The sequence below is a fragment of the Nematolebias whitei genome, chromosome 22 (genome assembly GCF_014905685.2).
Source record: "Nematolebias whitei isolate Nwh7 chromosome 22, NemWhi1, whole genome shotgun sequence".
Classification (NCBI taxonomy): domain Eukaryota; kingdom Metazoa; phylum Chordata; class Actinopteri; order Cyprinodontiformes; family Rivulidae; genus Nematolebias; species Nematolebias whitei.
In genome coordinates this window covers 10,884,586-10,896,682 of record NC_056519.1, presented here as the reverse complement: position 1 = coordinate 10,896,682, position 12,097 = coordinate 10,884,586, and the positions used below count along the sequence as shown (strand labels likewise).

The 12,097-nt window shown below is 38.5% G+C and overlaps 2 protein-coding genes across 2 annotated transcripts; both read right to left on the bottom strand.

Moving 5' to 3' along the window:
* Positions 1–579: 579 nt before the first annotated feature.
* Positions 580–2,646, bottom strand: mrpl42 (mitochondrial ribosomal protein L42). The gene is made up of 5 exons (XM_037695703.1): positions 2,543–2,646; positions 1,912–1,969; positions 1,461–1,545; positions 1,041–1,225; positions 580–697 (listed from the first exon to the last, which is right to left on the bottom strand). Exons 1-5 carry the CDS (start codon positions 2,619–2,621, stop codon positions 652–654), a joined length of 453 nt encoding a protein of 150 aa, XP_037551631.1. The 5' UTR covers positions 2,622–2,646; the 3' UTR covers positions 580–651.
* A 613-nt stretch (positions 2,647–3,259) lies between these two features.
* On the bottom strand, positions 3,260–10,599 carry pwp1 (PWP1 homolog, endonuclein). Its single transcript, XM_037695854.1, has 15 exons — positions 10,442–10,599; positions 10,031–10,089; positions 9,623–9,888; positions 9,439–9,524; positions 9,155–9,251; positions 7,529–7,639; positions 7,261–7,391; positions 7,114–7,184; positions 6,914–7,010; positions 6,732–6,793; positions 6,544–6,655; positions 4,472–4,562; positions 4,223–4,344; positions 4,024–4,129; positions 3,260–3,863 (listed from the first exon to the last, which is right to left on the bottom strand). The coding sequence occupies exons 1-15, from the start codon at positions 10,505–10,507 to the stop codon at positions 3,769–3,771; spliced, it is 1,572 nt and encodes a 523-aa protein (XP_037551782.1). The 5' UTR covers positions 10,508–10,599; the 3' UTR covers positions 3,260–3,768.
* Positions 10,600–12,097: the final 1,498 nt, after the last annotated feature.

Sequence of the window (12,097 nt, the reverse complement as noted above, 5' to 3'; positions counted from 1 at the left end):
ATATATATATATATATATCCATACACACACACAGCACTGTGTAAAAGTTGTACCCAGGTGTAAAAAATAATTTACAGTATAGGAAAGATGTTTTGCAAAATTCTAATGAATGTTTAATGCAATGCTGATCTAGACATGAGAAACTTAAATTAAATAAGTATTGTGATAAGTTATTTCAAAAGAGCATTGATTATTATTTTTTTTTTCTAGGAGCAAATTTTGGAAGGTCTCAGAAGGGAAGTTGTTCCAAACATCTTGGATATCAATTAAGAGATCGATGATGTAGTCCGGCTTAAATCTTCCTCCATATAAGACTTGCATTAAGAATTGCATAACACATGCTGACAGTGTAGATGACACAAAAAGACAAGTCTAGAAATACAGTAATTATTTCTGAAAAAAATACAAGTCAAGTAATGTCAATAATCAAATTTTAGCTGAAAGAATAATAAACTTGTACACATTTTTATTTGCAGGCTCTAAATTTAATTTATAACTTCCCTTTATCTATGTAAAACACAGAGCAGTAACTTCACACAGTTTCACACAAGTGACCAAGTAAATAAATTATAAAATATGGAATATTGAGCAGTTTATTATTCAATACTTAGACAAAAGCAAACTGACAGACAAACAGACTTGGAACTTGAATTATCTGTCCTTTGGGGGGGTTTTCTTGATACGCCTCATGTGAAACCTGTAAGCATTGAAACAGAGGACAATGAATATTTGGGTCAAATTTATGTGCACCATGTTTCTTTTTCCTCCAAGCTACACTCAAACTTTAGGATTCTTTAGATTTTCTTGCTGATACTTAATGTTGAACCTCCAGCTTGCCGACTTGACTCAGTAATGACTAAAACAAACGTATAGCTAAAAGTCCCAATCTTTGCACATTGCATCTGCTAAAGTCACACCAAACCTCAATAAATAAATACATTTATTAAAGATACAGCAGTATTTAAAGTAAATCATCAACAAGAAAGTTACTTTTTTTCTGCAATAAAATTGTATTAGTATATAGTTTGCTTGTGACTTACTGTCCTACTGGATAAAACCGATGTTTTGTGGTGAAAAACATCTTGCCCAGTTCCTCTTCAGTGGAGCCTTTTTTACCCTTCATGTAGCCTTTTTTAACCTTCAGCAGCTCATTGCTCAGGTGGGCCTTCAAAACCTGATCATGAGACTCTGCCGGGCCGGTCAATGGGTCTGGTCGTTCAATAGGCTGAAAAGATTTAATGACATAATGGGATTCCATACAGTCTGTGTTCTGTATTAAGTTTGTGCAAGTGAGCGCTTGTTTAGGTACTGTATATTTACAGTCTAGATGATGTGACTAAATTATGACAATGTGGACAAATAAAATAGTGTACAATCCATTCAAACAAAATTTTCCTTAAGAAAAATCATCTAAAAGTCAGATAATCAAGCTGTTATTCGTAAGAGCGGTGTGTGCTTACCCGAGTGAACTCATAAGGAATGTCAGCAGCAGGATGGTAGCACACAATGGTTTTCTCATCTGAAGTTACGGCTATTTCCACTTTACTAAAAAAAAGAATAAAAATAAAAACTTATTGTCCAGGCCAACTTTCTGCCATTGGAACACAGTTCTACTACTAAAGACGATATTTATATAAAAAGGTTTTGATGAGTTAAAATATTTTATAGAACATATTTCTTCTTTAATTGAGCAATGCTATAACCACATAAAAAATTAACAACTTGAACATGGGTTCTTGTGATCACAGAATTGTTCAAGCAAGATCAATCTTACTGATAATAATCTGCAGCTCATCATAGCCTCAATGCTTTTGCCACTATTAATTATCATGTATCCACTCACTATCCCCATGAAAACAGTTAATACACATTTTAATTTAACAGATGTTGATGATGAGATTTGTTACATACCAATTAGGGCCATTAAGTGTGTTGGCACTGGACTTCTGTCGAACAGACACAATACAAGCTGCAACAAAAGGAAAATGAAAAGCTTCATTAAAACACAAGACATCCTGATGCACGCTCAATAATCCAGGTAGAAAAATCTAAAAAAAAAAAAAAAGTTAAATCTGGTCCTCTGGACATTTAAAAAACAACACAAAGCAAAACAACAACAACAAAAATGTAGAAACGTTTCAAGACAAAATTTTAGATTAACTGAAGATTCGCTAAAATATGTAAAACATGAGCAATTACTATAATCGTATAGGAAAGTTTAACAGGTGATGGTTTATTTGCAAACAAAGTAATCAAATTTAATATTTTTAGTCGTTGATTAAAAGTCAGGGGTAACGAAACACTAAAATACAATCACTACTAAAAATAGTAACTTTGTTTTAGTCAAACTTTTACGGCAGTTTTTTAACATCAATATGTTTTTATTAAAGCGTCAAAGAAATACAAAATGTTTACATTTTGAACGGACTGTCAAGGTTAGCCAAGCGTTAGCTTTAGCCACTATTATCAGCATGCTAACGGTTTAAAAGACAAATTCCGTCAGATCAATCAATAATTTATATTCAATACTCATGGTACTCACTTTGACCATTTCGCAGTGCGGGACCGTAAGCAAATCGAGTTAAAATACCGTGCAGCTTGCACAAGTGACCGGACGCCATGCTGTTATTTTGGACAGTGCGTCACTAAAATACTTCCGTCTTCTCGTCGTGGTCAGGGTCAAACGTTCCGCTTCACGTCCAGAAAACGTATAAACAAAACAAAAAAACTGGAATAAAATAATTCGGTCCCAAACACGCCATTTTATCTAGAGTATCCCATTGTAATTAGTTTAACATATTTTAAGCCAAGTCAAGAAGAACAATATTAATAGCTGTCACTTTTTAATTTCAAGGTCATCATTTTCCATTTTTCTATTTCATTATTAAGTGTATATGGCTGGATAGGATATGTCCAACTCATGAGTTTGTAATGAAAACACTTCAGGGTTAATTATACCTGGCTGTTTACCTGGTAGGGCAATCTGCACATAAATCTATAAGGTAATTTGCTTCTCACAGCTTTTGCCAAACTTAATTAAAAACATGTTAGGCAAGCATAACCCCCCGAAATCATGGCTTATTATTTCATCCATCTTTAATCCTTCTTCAATTTTTGTAACTATAAATAAACAAAAAGGTACACAATTTATTTTGGGGAAAAAAAAATAAACAAAACACATTTATCACCTTCAAAAACATATTAGTTTAAGACAAAAAAAAATTAAGGCCAGATTTCTGGTCAGTTAACCACATGCAAACCCCATTAGAACAATTTTATTTTAGAGCACTTTAATATCACAGCACATCATGAGCAGGGTTCAGACAAAGACAACACTTGTCATCAAATTGTCTCGTTTGTTATAATTGACTATAGTCCAGTTACAACAGTGATAGATCAAAATGTAAAATAGTTTCTTGTATATGTGTTGAATTAAAATAATCCTAGCAGATTACATTTGTAATGCACTGAAAACTATTTACACTTGTGCCTCCACCTGGAAACATCACTAATCACATTCATTTACAAATGTGAATATTGTAAGAAACATTTTCTTTTCTTTCCAGACCTTAAATGTTCAGTTTCATTTTGTAAGAGACGAGCTGAACAAGGTTCTTCAAGTCTTTTAAGGTCTGTTTTAAAACATATTCAGCGTTTCTGCGTGTTAGGTGTGGTTTCATTTAATTGTGTCCTCCTGAACGGAGACCCTTGAGGATTTCCACAGTACAGTTTTTGCATCAACATGTTGCTGTTGCATTCAGAGCATCATTAGGAGACTTCCATGTCTGCTGCGGCTGCACTGCTGGAGGCCTGTGATGCTGTATTCACCACCAAACGCTCTCGATTTCCAAACACCTCCGTCACTGAAAGCAAACACAACAGAGTGCTGTTTACAGTTTCCCTTTGACAGAGTTATATCTGACTTTAATATACAAGATGGAATAGCTGGTTTCAAAATACAAAAAAAAATAAAATAAAAGTATTTCAACTTTAACGAAAACCCAGTTTTGGCATTAACTTTACCTGCTGCAACATCACTTATATCCCAAACTCGCAAGCCGTCTTTCTGTCCTCCGAAGGCGTAGACAAAGGGCATGTCGGGGCAACAAGAAGCACAAAACAGCACCCCCTGTTCACAAAAGGCAAAATAAATTAATTTGATTACTTTACAACAAACTTCAAGAGCAGAATTAGCTATAAATGCACTTTTTTTTTTTTTTACCATCTTCATATCTCGAGTGTGCACCAGGTTGGGTTTGTCGCCTAAAATGTCCCAAATTTTCACATGTTTGTCAGCCGATGTGGTGACGAGGCATCCTTTAATCTGGCTGCTGAGGTCCAAACCTGCAACGATTTATAAAATAACTTCATGTCTTATTTTAGAGTGCATGACTAATAAGTCAGAATAAAAAAAAAAATCTGTCCAAAATGTTTTCTGATTTAATTATTTAGTGAAATAAACTTTAAGAACCTGAAACTTCTTCATCATGTGCTCTCAGAGTGAACACTGGTTTATCTGAGCGGGCATCCAGACAGTAGACAAAACCATCCTCTGTGCTGGCCTACACACACGCACACACACACACGCACAAAGCTGATTTACCCACAGACATTAAGAATTTAATTGCAGAAAAACAAGACGAGCAATAGTTGTTGAATCATGACCACACAATCCATTAATATTTAATTACAGATTTTTACATTTTAGTCTTTAAAAATGCTGAGGACACAGTTTTACAGTGTGGGTTGTGGTTGGGAACAATTATTAAATGAGCGAGCACATGAAACCTCTGTGCTCTAAAATGTGTTCTGGAGAAAACATGTTGCAACCCTGAAACAGACAAGCTTGTCTGGAAGTTTTTGAGTGCTGTACATCAAGTACAATCGTCAGCCATAAACAGATGTGATTAAAGCGGCAGAACAGACAGAAAGAGGTTGCTTAAATAAAATTATTTATTAAAGTAGTCCCTCGCTACTTCATGGTTTGATTTTTGCGGACTCGCTCTATGGTGGTTTGTGAACGTACAGTCCATAATATATAATATTGGACCCAAAAATAACAATAATTAATTAATATTACTCATGCGATTGGGAAAGTACTGGATACAGTACTGTACAGTAAAAAGTTAATGAAAAAATAAAATATTTTGGACCGGTGCCGCCATTATGTAGTTTTCTCTCTGTAAGCCTCCACTCTACATTCCCGCTCATAATGACCACATTTCCCAGAGGGCAACAGGGCCCCGTCCAGAAGCCCCATTTACTTCTGCTGTAAAAAAACAAACAAAAAAAAACAAAACTAGAGGTAAAGTTTTTATCTGACCCCTGGAGCAGAGCCAGACTTCCAGACCCATCGTGAATCTTTGAGAGCTGGTAACCCGCCCACGTGGACCTCCGAGCAACGTGCGTGGACAAAGGTCCGTCGCTCCGTTCGGTGCCCATCAGGACATTTTTCATTTCTTTCAACCGGCCCTCGAAGAGCCCTGAGCGGGACGCGCGTGGCCGATGATCCGGTGGTCCATCTGAAGCTTAACAGGACATTTTTCCACATGTTTCAACCGGCCGGTCAGTGGACGCGCACGGCTGATGATCCGGTTGTCCATCACAAGCTTAATGGGAATATATATATATTTTTTCTTTCAACTGGCTGAGGACCTCTGAGCGGGGACACGCTGGTAAGTAAAATTTATTAGCTACACTATGTTGTTAAAATTAGTAGGATTAAAAGTTTAGAATACTGATTGATTGTGGGTCGCTGCAGGGTACCTCTGCAGAAACGGAACAGAGTCGTACCGACACGAATAGAGCCGCTCCCGTTCTGCAGAGCCCGGCAAGTACAATTTTGTAGCTACATACACAGTATTGTATGTGTGTTTTTAAAATGACAAAGGTTTAAGAGTTTAGAACATTGCAAGAGTGTGGGAAGGGTTTAAAACACCTTAATATATACCTGTATATAAATACTAAAATTAACTACTTACTACTACTACTACAGTAAATACTAAAATAAACTACTACTTACTACTACTACTTGTGTACATAATGTTGTTCCATCTCATGTACCACATGAGATGATAACGACGATAAAGTTTACTTGAACTTAAACTTGGGACTACTTTATCCCTAATTGGCGGTTTTTCCACTAAGCGCGGGGGGCGTGGTCCCCTAAACCCTGCAATAAATGAGGGACTACTGTATATTGCACAGCTTTGTTCTGCAGCTCATTTGTAAAGACAAACAAACAGTTTAATGTGCAACACTTAGCTGTTTTTCATTAAACCAAGACTATCGGCCTCTTCCTGAGAATAAAAGTCCATTATCTTGTTGAAAAAGAAAATCCCCTACTTCAATGTCCTCTTAAAACAGGTCATACATTTTGGGTTTTCCTCTTTCTTCCCAACATAAAGGTTTTTGTGCTTGCAAAATACCTGCTAAGCTCTAAATCTCAACGTCTCCATCACATGTAGTTCTCTTCTTGTGGAAGACATCACTATGATTACACATGGGCTTTACTAAGCTCTACAAGAGGTGTTGGAAACTTACCAGGAAGTTGCAGGGTGAAAAGTGGTTCCAGACTAGACGCTCCACTTGACCGCTAAACCTCCAGGTCCGATAGCTCGTGTCTGGACTACGGCAGTCGTAAAGAACAGCTGTCCTAAAGAGGGAAACCCACTTGTAATGTTAAACTTTGATAATACAAAATATCCATATGTAAAGTGAGTAACACTTACTTGTCATAAGATCCAGATAATAAAGTTTGCGCCTCAAAAGGATGGAACGTTAGTGTTTGAACCTGAAAGATAGAAAGAGAAAGATTTATGATTTTTTTTTTTACAAAAACTAAAGCTTTCACAGTATATCCAGGAAGTAAAACTGTATAAAAACTAATAAATTGAACTAATTTTCAGAGTACCTTATCTGTATGCCTTCGCAGAGTTGTAGCTGGTTTGCATTGAGACAGATCCCACAAGATGACTGTGTCATCTGCAGATCCACTGGCTAACACGTTCCTAATTAAAGCAAAGTGCATTTGTGTTTCTGTAAACATGAACTTAATGTCTGGAAATAAGCAGGTATTGGTTTAAGCAGGTGAACTGCAGTAAGACAACCAACCTGACCAGTTTGTTCCAGGATAAATCCAGCACTGCGTCTGTGTGTCCCTCCACAGGCTCCGCAGCGGCACCCTGAAATACAACAGGAAGCTGCGAGTTAATGACTCTTCAAAGCGAGAGATAACGTCACAAATGTGAACACTTGGACCTTCTTGCTCTTCTTTTTCTTCTTGGAGGCCTTTTTGCTCCCCAGAGAGAAGACCGGCTCTAAGCAGTCCACCACATCCAGATCCCACACATCAATCTGAGGAGTCATGTTGCCCACGGCAACATAATTAGCTGCAGTTCAGACACACAGGAGACACTATATTACTTTAATTTATTTGAAATGTGAAATTTAACTGAGACAGTCCTGGTCAAAAGGTTAAAAGTTTGGTCAAAGGAAGTTCATCATCAGTGACTCCATGCTTTTTTACCTGTTTCCTCTTCAGGGTTGGGGTCAAAGTTCAGCCACTCTACACACAGTGGATAAGCTGGCAGCAGAATATCATGGTGAACATACAAAGAGTCTTCCTCAGAGTTGTAAACTGTGAAGAAAGAAATTACTTCCTTTAGATTATCTACATAAAATGCTACTAAATGTGTTTCCTTTGTTTAGCTTCTTTCACAGGGGTGCCCAAACATTTTCCCTGAGAGGGCCACATTTAAAATCTATCAGAGGGCTGCGGGCCAAATGCAATAATACAAGAAATGCAAATACTTTTTTAACAAAAGTCTATTTATTTATTATACAGTTATTTCACCTTCAAGTCTGTATAAAGAACATTACAGAACAGGCTGTGTTGGTGGTGGTGGGGGTCCTCTCCCTGAGAATTTTTAATAAAATAGATGCCATTTCCTGCATTCTGGTGTATTTTACAAAGGTTTATTACAGTAGACTAACATGAAACAAAAGATGTAAACTCAGTATTGAAATCTCTGACTGCAAAGTTGCAGTTCTGCAGGTAAGGGGCGTTCACTTCAGGACAAACTGAGGTTGCTGATTGGTCAGTTGCTGACATGCTGGATTGATTGACAGGTGGCTGGACTAGTGCAAAAAAAAAAAAAATTGTAGATTTTACTGGCCCGTTTGAGATTGTTGTCATTTATTCCATATTCAATATTTTGGTGAATCTAAGGTTTGAGAACTGTTTCCTTACAAAATCCTAATGATAGTTTATTTTTCAGAGGTGCTGAGTTTAAATTTAGGGGTGCTTGAGCACAATGAGCAGCCCCAGAAAGAGGCTAAAATCACTACTGAAGCCATCCTGATGCATGCTCAATAACTGAAGCCAGTTCATATTTATAATTTAGGCTATTTTTAAACGCTTTATGTGTGATTTTTAAGTGTATTAGTGCAGGACCAAAGGAAAATGTTTTTCAGTGGCAGGAAGCTGTAGGAAGTCTGTCAAAAATGAGTAAAATTGAATATTAAATAGGCAGCACGGTGGCGTAACTGGTAGAGCTGCTGCCTCTCAGCGAGCAGGTCCTTGGTTCGAACCCCGGTCCAGGGGCCTTTCTGGGTGGAGTTTGCATGTTCTCTCCGTGCATGCGTGGGTTTTCTCCGGGTACTCCAGTTTCCTCCCACAGACCAAAAACATGCATGTTAGGCTGATTGGTAACTCTAAATTGTCCCTAGGTGTGAATGAGGGAGTGAATGGTTGTTTGTCTCGTTTGTCTCTATGTGTCCCTGTGATGGACTGGCGACCCGTCCAGGGTGTACCCCACCCCTCGCACAGTGATTGCTGGACATGGGCACTGGCGACCCCCGTGACCCAAAATGGAATAAGCGGGTAAAGATAATGGATGGATGGATGGATGGATGAATATTAAATAGTCATTGGGCTGACTTTCCATTTAACATCAACATTAAAGACAGAATGACTGAGTGTAAACACATTGACACTTTAAAGGAAATTTTAACATAGTAACGAGGACAGCTTGGCGGGCCAACTCAAACAGATCTGCGGGCCAACTTTGGCCTGCGGGCCACACTTTGGGCACCCCTGTTCTATCATAAACAAGAACATCAGATTTAAAGAATATATATTAAAGACACTCACCATAAACTTCCAAACTGCAGTAGTCCTTTTCTGTTTTCCCTGCCAGGATCAAGTTATCAGTGGGTTTGATCTGGAAGTCTTCTCGCTCATATTGATCCTTAAGAATAAAAAAAAAAGTCAAGAGTGCATAAAAGTAATTTGATGGCTCTGCAACTCTTGATCAATTTAATAGCATTGTTTTTGTGATACAAGAAAAAGAACATCTCTAATATTTTATATTTATTAGATACCATTTGAAAGAAAGATGCACTAAATATATCAAGCTAATCCTAGGAGTTACCCACTGTGTCTTTGATGGTGATGTAGGGGTCCTCCTCATTTGTGCTGAACACTGTGAGCCCAGCCAGACTTTCACCAAGATTAGAGGTCACTACAGATAAACACAGAGTCAGTTTTTACTTTTAGCTAATTTAACTGGAAAGTCAAACTTAAAAGAAGAATAAGATACACAAATGTTGCACTCTGCACCTGTATCTTCTTCATCATATTTATCCAAGCCGTACTCCGCTAGCTCATCCTCCTCCTCCCCTTCGTCAATCTCATCCTTCGGAGTGCAGTCAACGTAAGCCGAGTTGCTGCTAGGATTGGGCTCAGGAGGTACACCTTCATCCTCCTCCTCCTCTCCTTCGTCACTCTCATCCTTCAGAGTGGAGCCAACGTAAGCAGAGTCGCTGCTAGAATTGGGCTCAGGAGGCATACCCTCATCCTCCTCTCCATCCTCATCAGCCACTTCTCTGAAAATGAAATAAAACGGGTAAAACACCAGAACACACATTCGATTGCTGTACCCCAACATAGTGAACAGATAACAAGCTGCTTAATCTTTTAGTGTTCCAAAAATAATGTGCGACTGTGTAGTTCTTTATCAAAACATACCCCAACTCTTCTTTTGCCTCAGTGATGATGCGCTGAAGCTCGTCTGGGCTCAACTCAACCTGATAAAAATAAACTTTTTAGTTGTTTTTTTTTTTTTTAATGTAATGAGCTTTTCCAATTTGAAGCCCATTACTGCCACTTTGCAGAAAACAAAAACCCTCTAGGTTATAATTTAAAGGCAGTATCTCAAAACGATTACTTTGCATCTCAATTATAACTTTACATTTGAATTTAGAAACTTATAGTGCAAGACAATTTATTAATAAAGCAGCTGTAAAACTTGTCTGACACAAAATGATGTATACACAACAATTACGTTCAGAGACTCAGTTTGGGCAACTCATAAGGAAGCTAGAAGCTAACATGACATGTTGACAGACCGTTCCACTCCTTGTTTACATCATTATTCACCTTGTCTGGTCTTTCCTTGGCAACGCCACGTCTCACCCACCCGACGCATGTGATCTGGGAGCTCATTTTAAAAACAATGTCTGAGTAATTTATAGATTAAAACCTATAATACGTGTACTTTTCGTACTAAAACGCACTGTGTAGACTTTACTCGCACGTGAGAGAATTGAAGAATTCCGTGTCGCAGCTTGCTGTCGTCTACAGGGTGTTAAATGATATGCCTGATCAGAATTCTACAAAATATCACAGATGACTTTAAAAATTAACATCAAAACTTGTAAAATACATGAAATTCGACATAAAAATGCGAAATACGTCTTACTAAATTGTATCATGTAAATATTTTGTTATTTGTGGATTTCTTTTGTTACGGCAGATATTAAGACAGCAATGAGTACAAGCCAAATTCTCCCCAACGAAAAAAAAAAGTTTTGTTTATTAAACTGATTGGGTCTGGGTTTCAGAATGAACTAAGCTCAAGTTTCTGAAAACTATAAATAGGTTCAACATAGAAATGTTGAAAGATTTATTGAACGATTTTTAAGGGATTCTATGCAACAAAACAAAAGCAAGTCCATCCATCCATCCATCATCTTTACCCGCTTCTTCCTTTTCGGGTCACAGGGGTCACTAGTGCCCATGTCCAACTATCACTGTGCAAAAGGGACATCCTGAACCGGTCGCAAGTCCATCAAGACAAACGAAACAACCATTCACTCTCTCACTCACACCTAGGGACAATTTAGAGTAACCAATCAGCCTAACATGCATGTTTTTGGTGTCCATCCATCCATCCATTATCTTTACCCGCTTATTCCATTTTGGGTCACGGGGGTCGCCGGTGCCCATGTCCAGCAATCACTGTGCGAGGGGCGGGGTACACCCTGGATGGGTCGCAAGTCCATCACAGGGACACATAGAGACAAACGAGACAAACAACCATCCACTCTCTCACTCACACCTAGGAACAATTTAGAGTTACCATTCAGCCTAACATGCATGTTTTTGGTCTGTGGGAGGAAACCCATGCATGCAAACTCCACCCAGAAAGGTCCCCAGCCAGGATATTGACAGGCTTCTGCTCCCGTTTAACAATGGACGAGTTCTCTTAAGCACTTCTCTATCAAGGATGTGAACATCTTCATTTCTGAAAGAGTGACTGCTGGCCTGCAGATGAGTGTAGACTGCCTGATGATGTTGATCTTCTGTGCTGAGCCATCCTTTTGGCCAGTGGCTGTTAAGTTTCCTCGATGTATAACTGATTACAGTTCTGGTACTTAACAGCATACACAATAAGAAACCGTCCCGAGGGCCTGACTCACGGCAGATGCAGGGGCGAGTGGAGACTCAAGAAACATGCGTGGTGATGTATACTGCAGCTCTGCATCTGTGTCTCATGGACTATGAAAGGTGTGTGCGAAAACAAACGTCCCGTAACCATGAGTCGACTGTTCGGCTTCAGATGGAGTATGTCGGTCCCTGAAAGGAAAGAGAACCTGTCCATCGTTTAACAGGGGCGGAAGCCTCTGTGTTCAACTGTCACCATCTTACAATGCTGTTATTGCAAGCGGCCATCAGGGCACTAACGATCAGCCATTAGGCTGGTGGTCCTCTTTTTCCATGAGAACAACTACCGGAATTTGTGTAATTATAAGT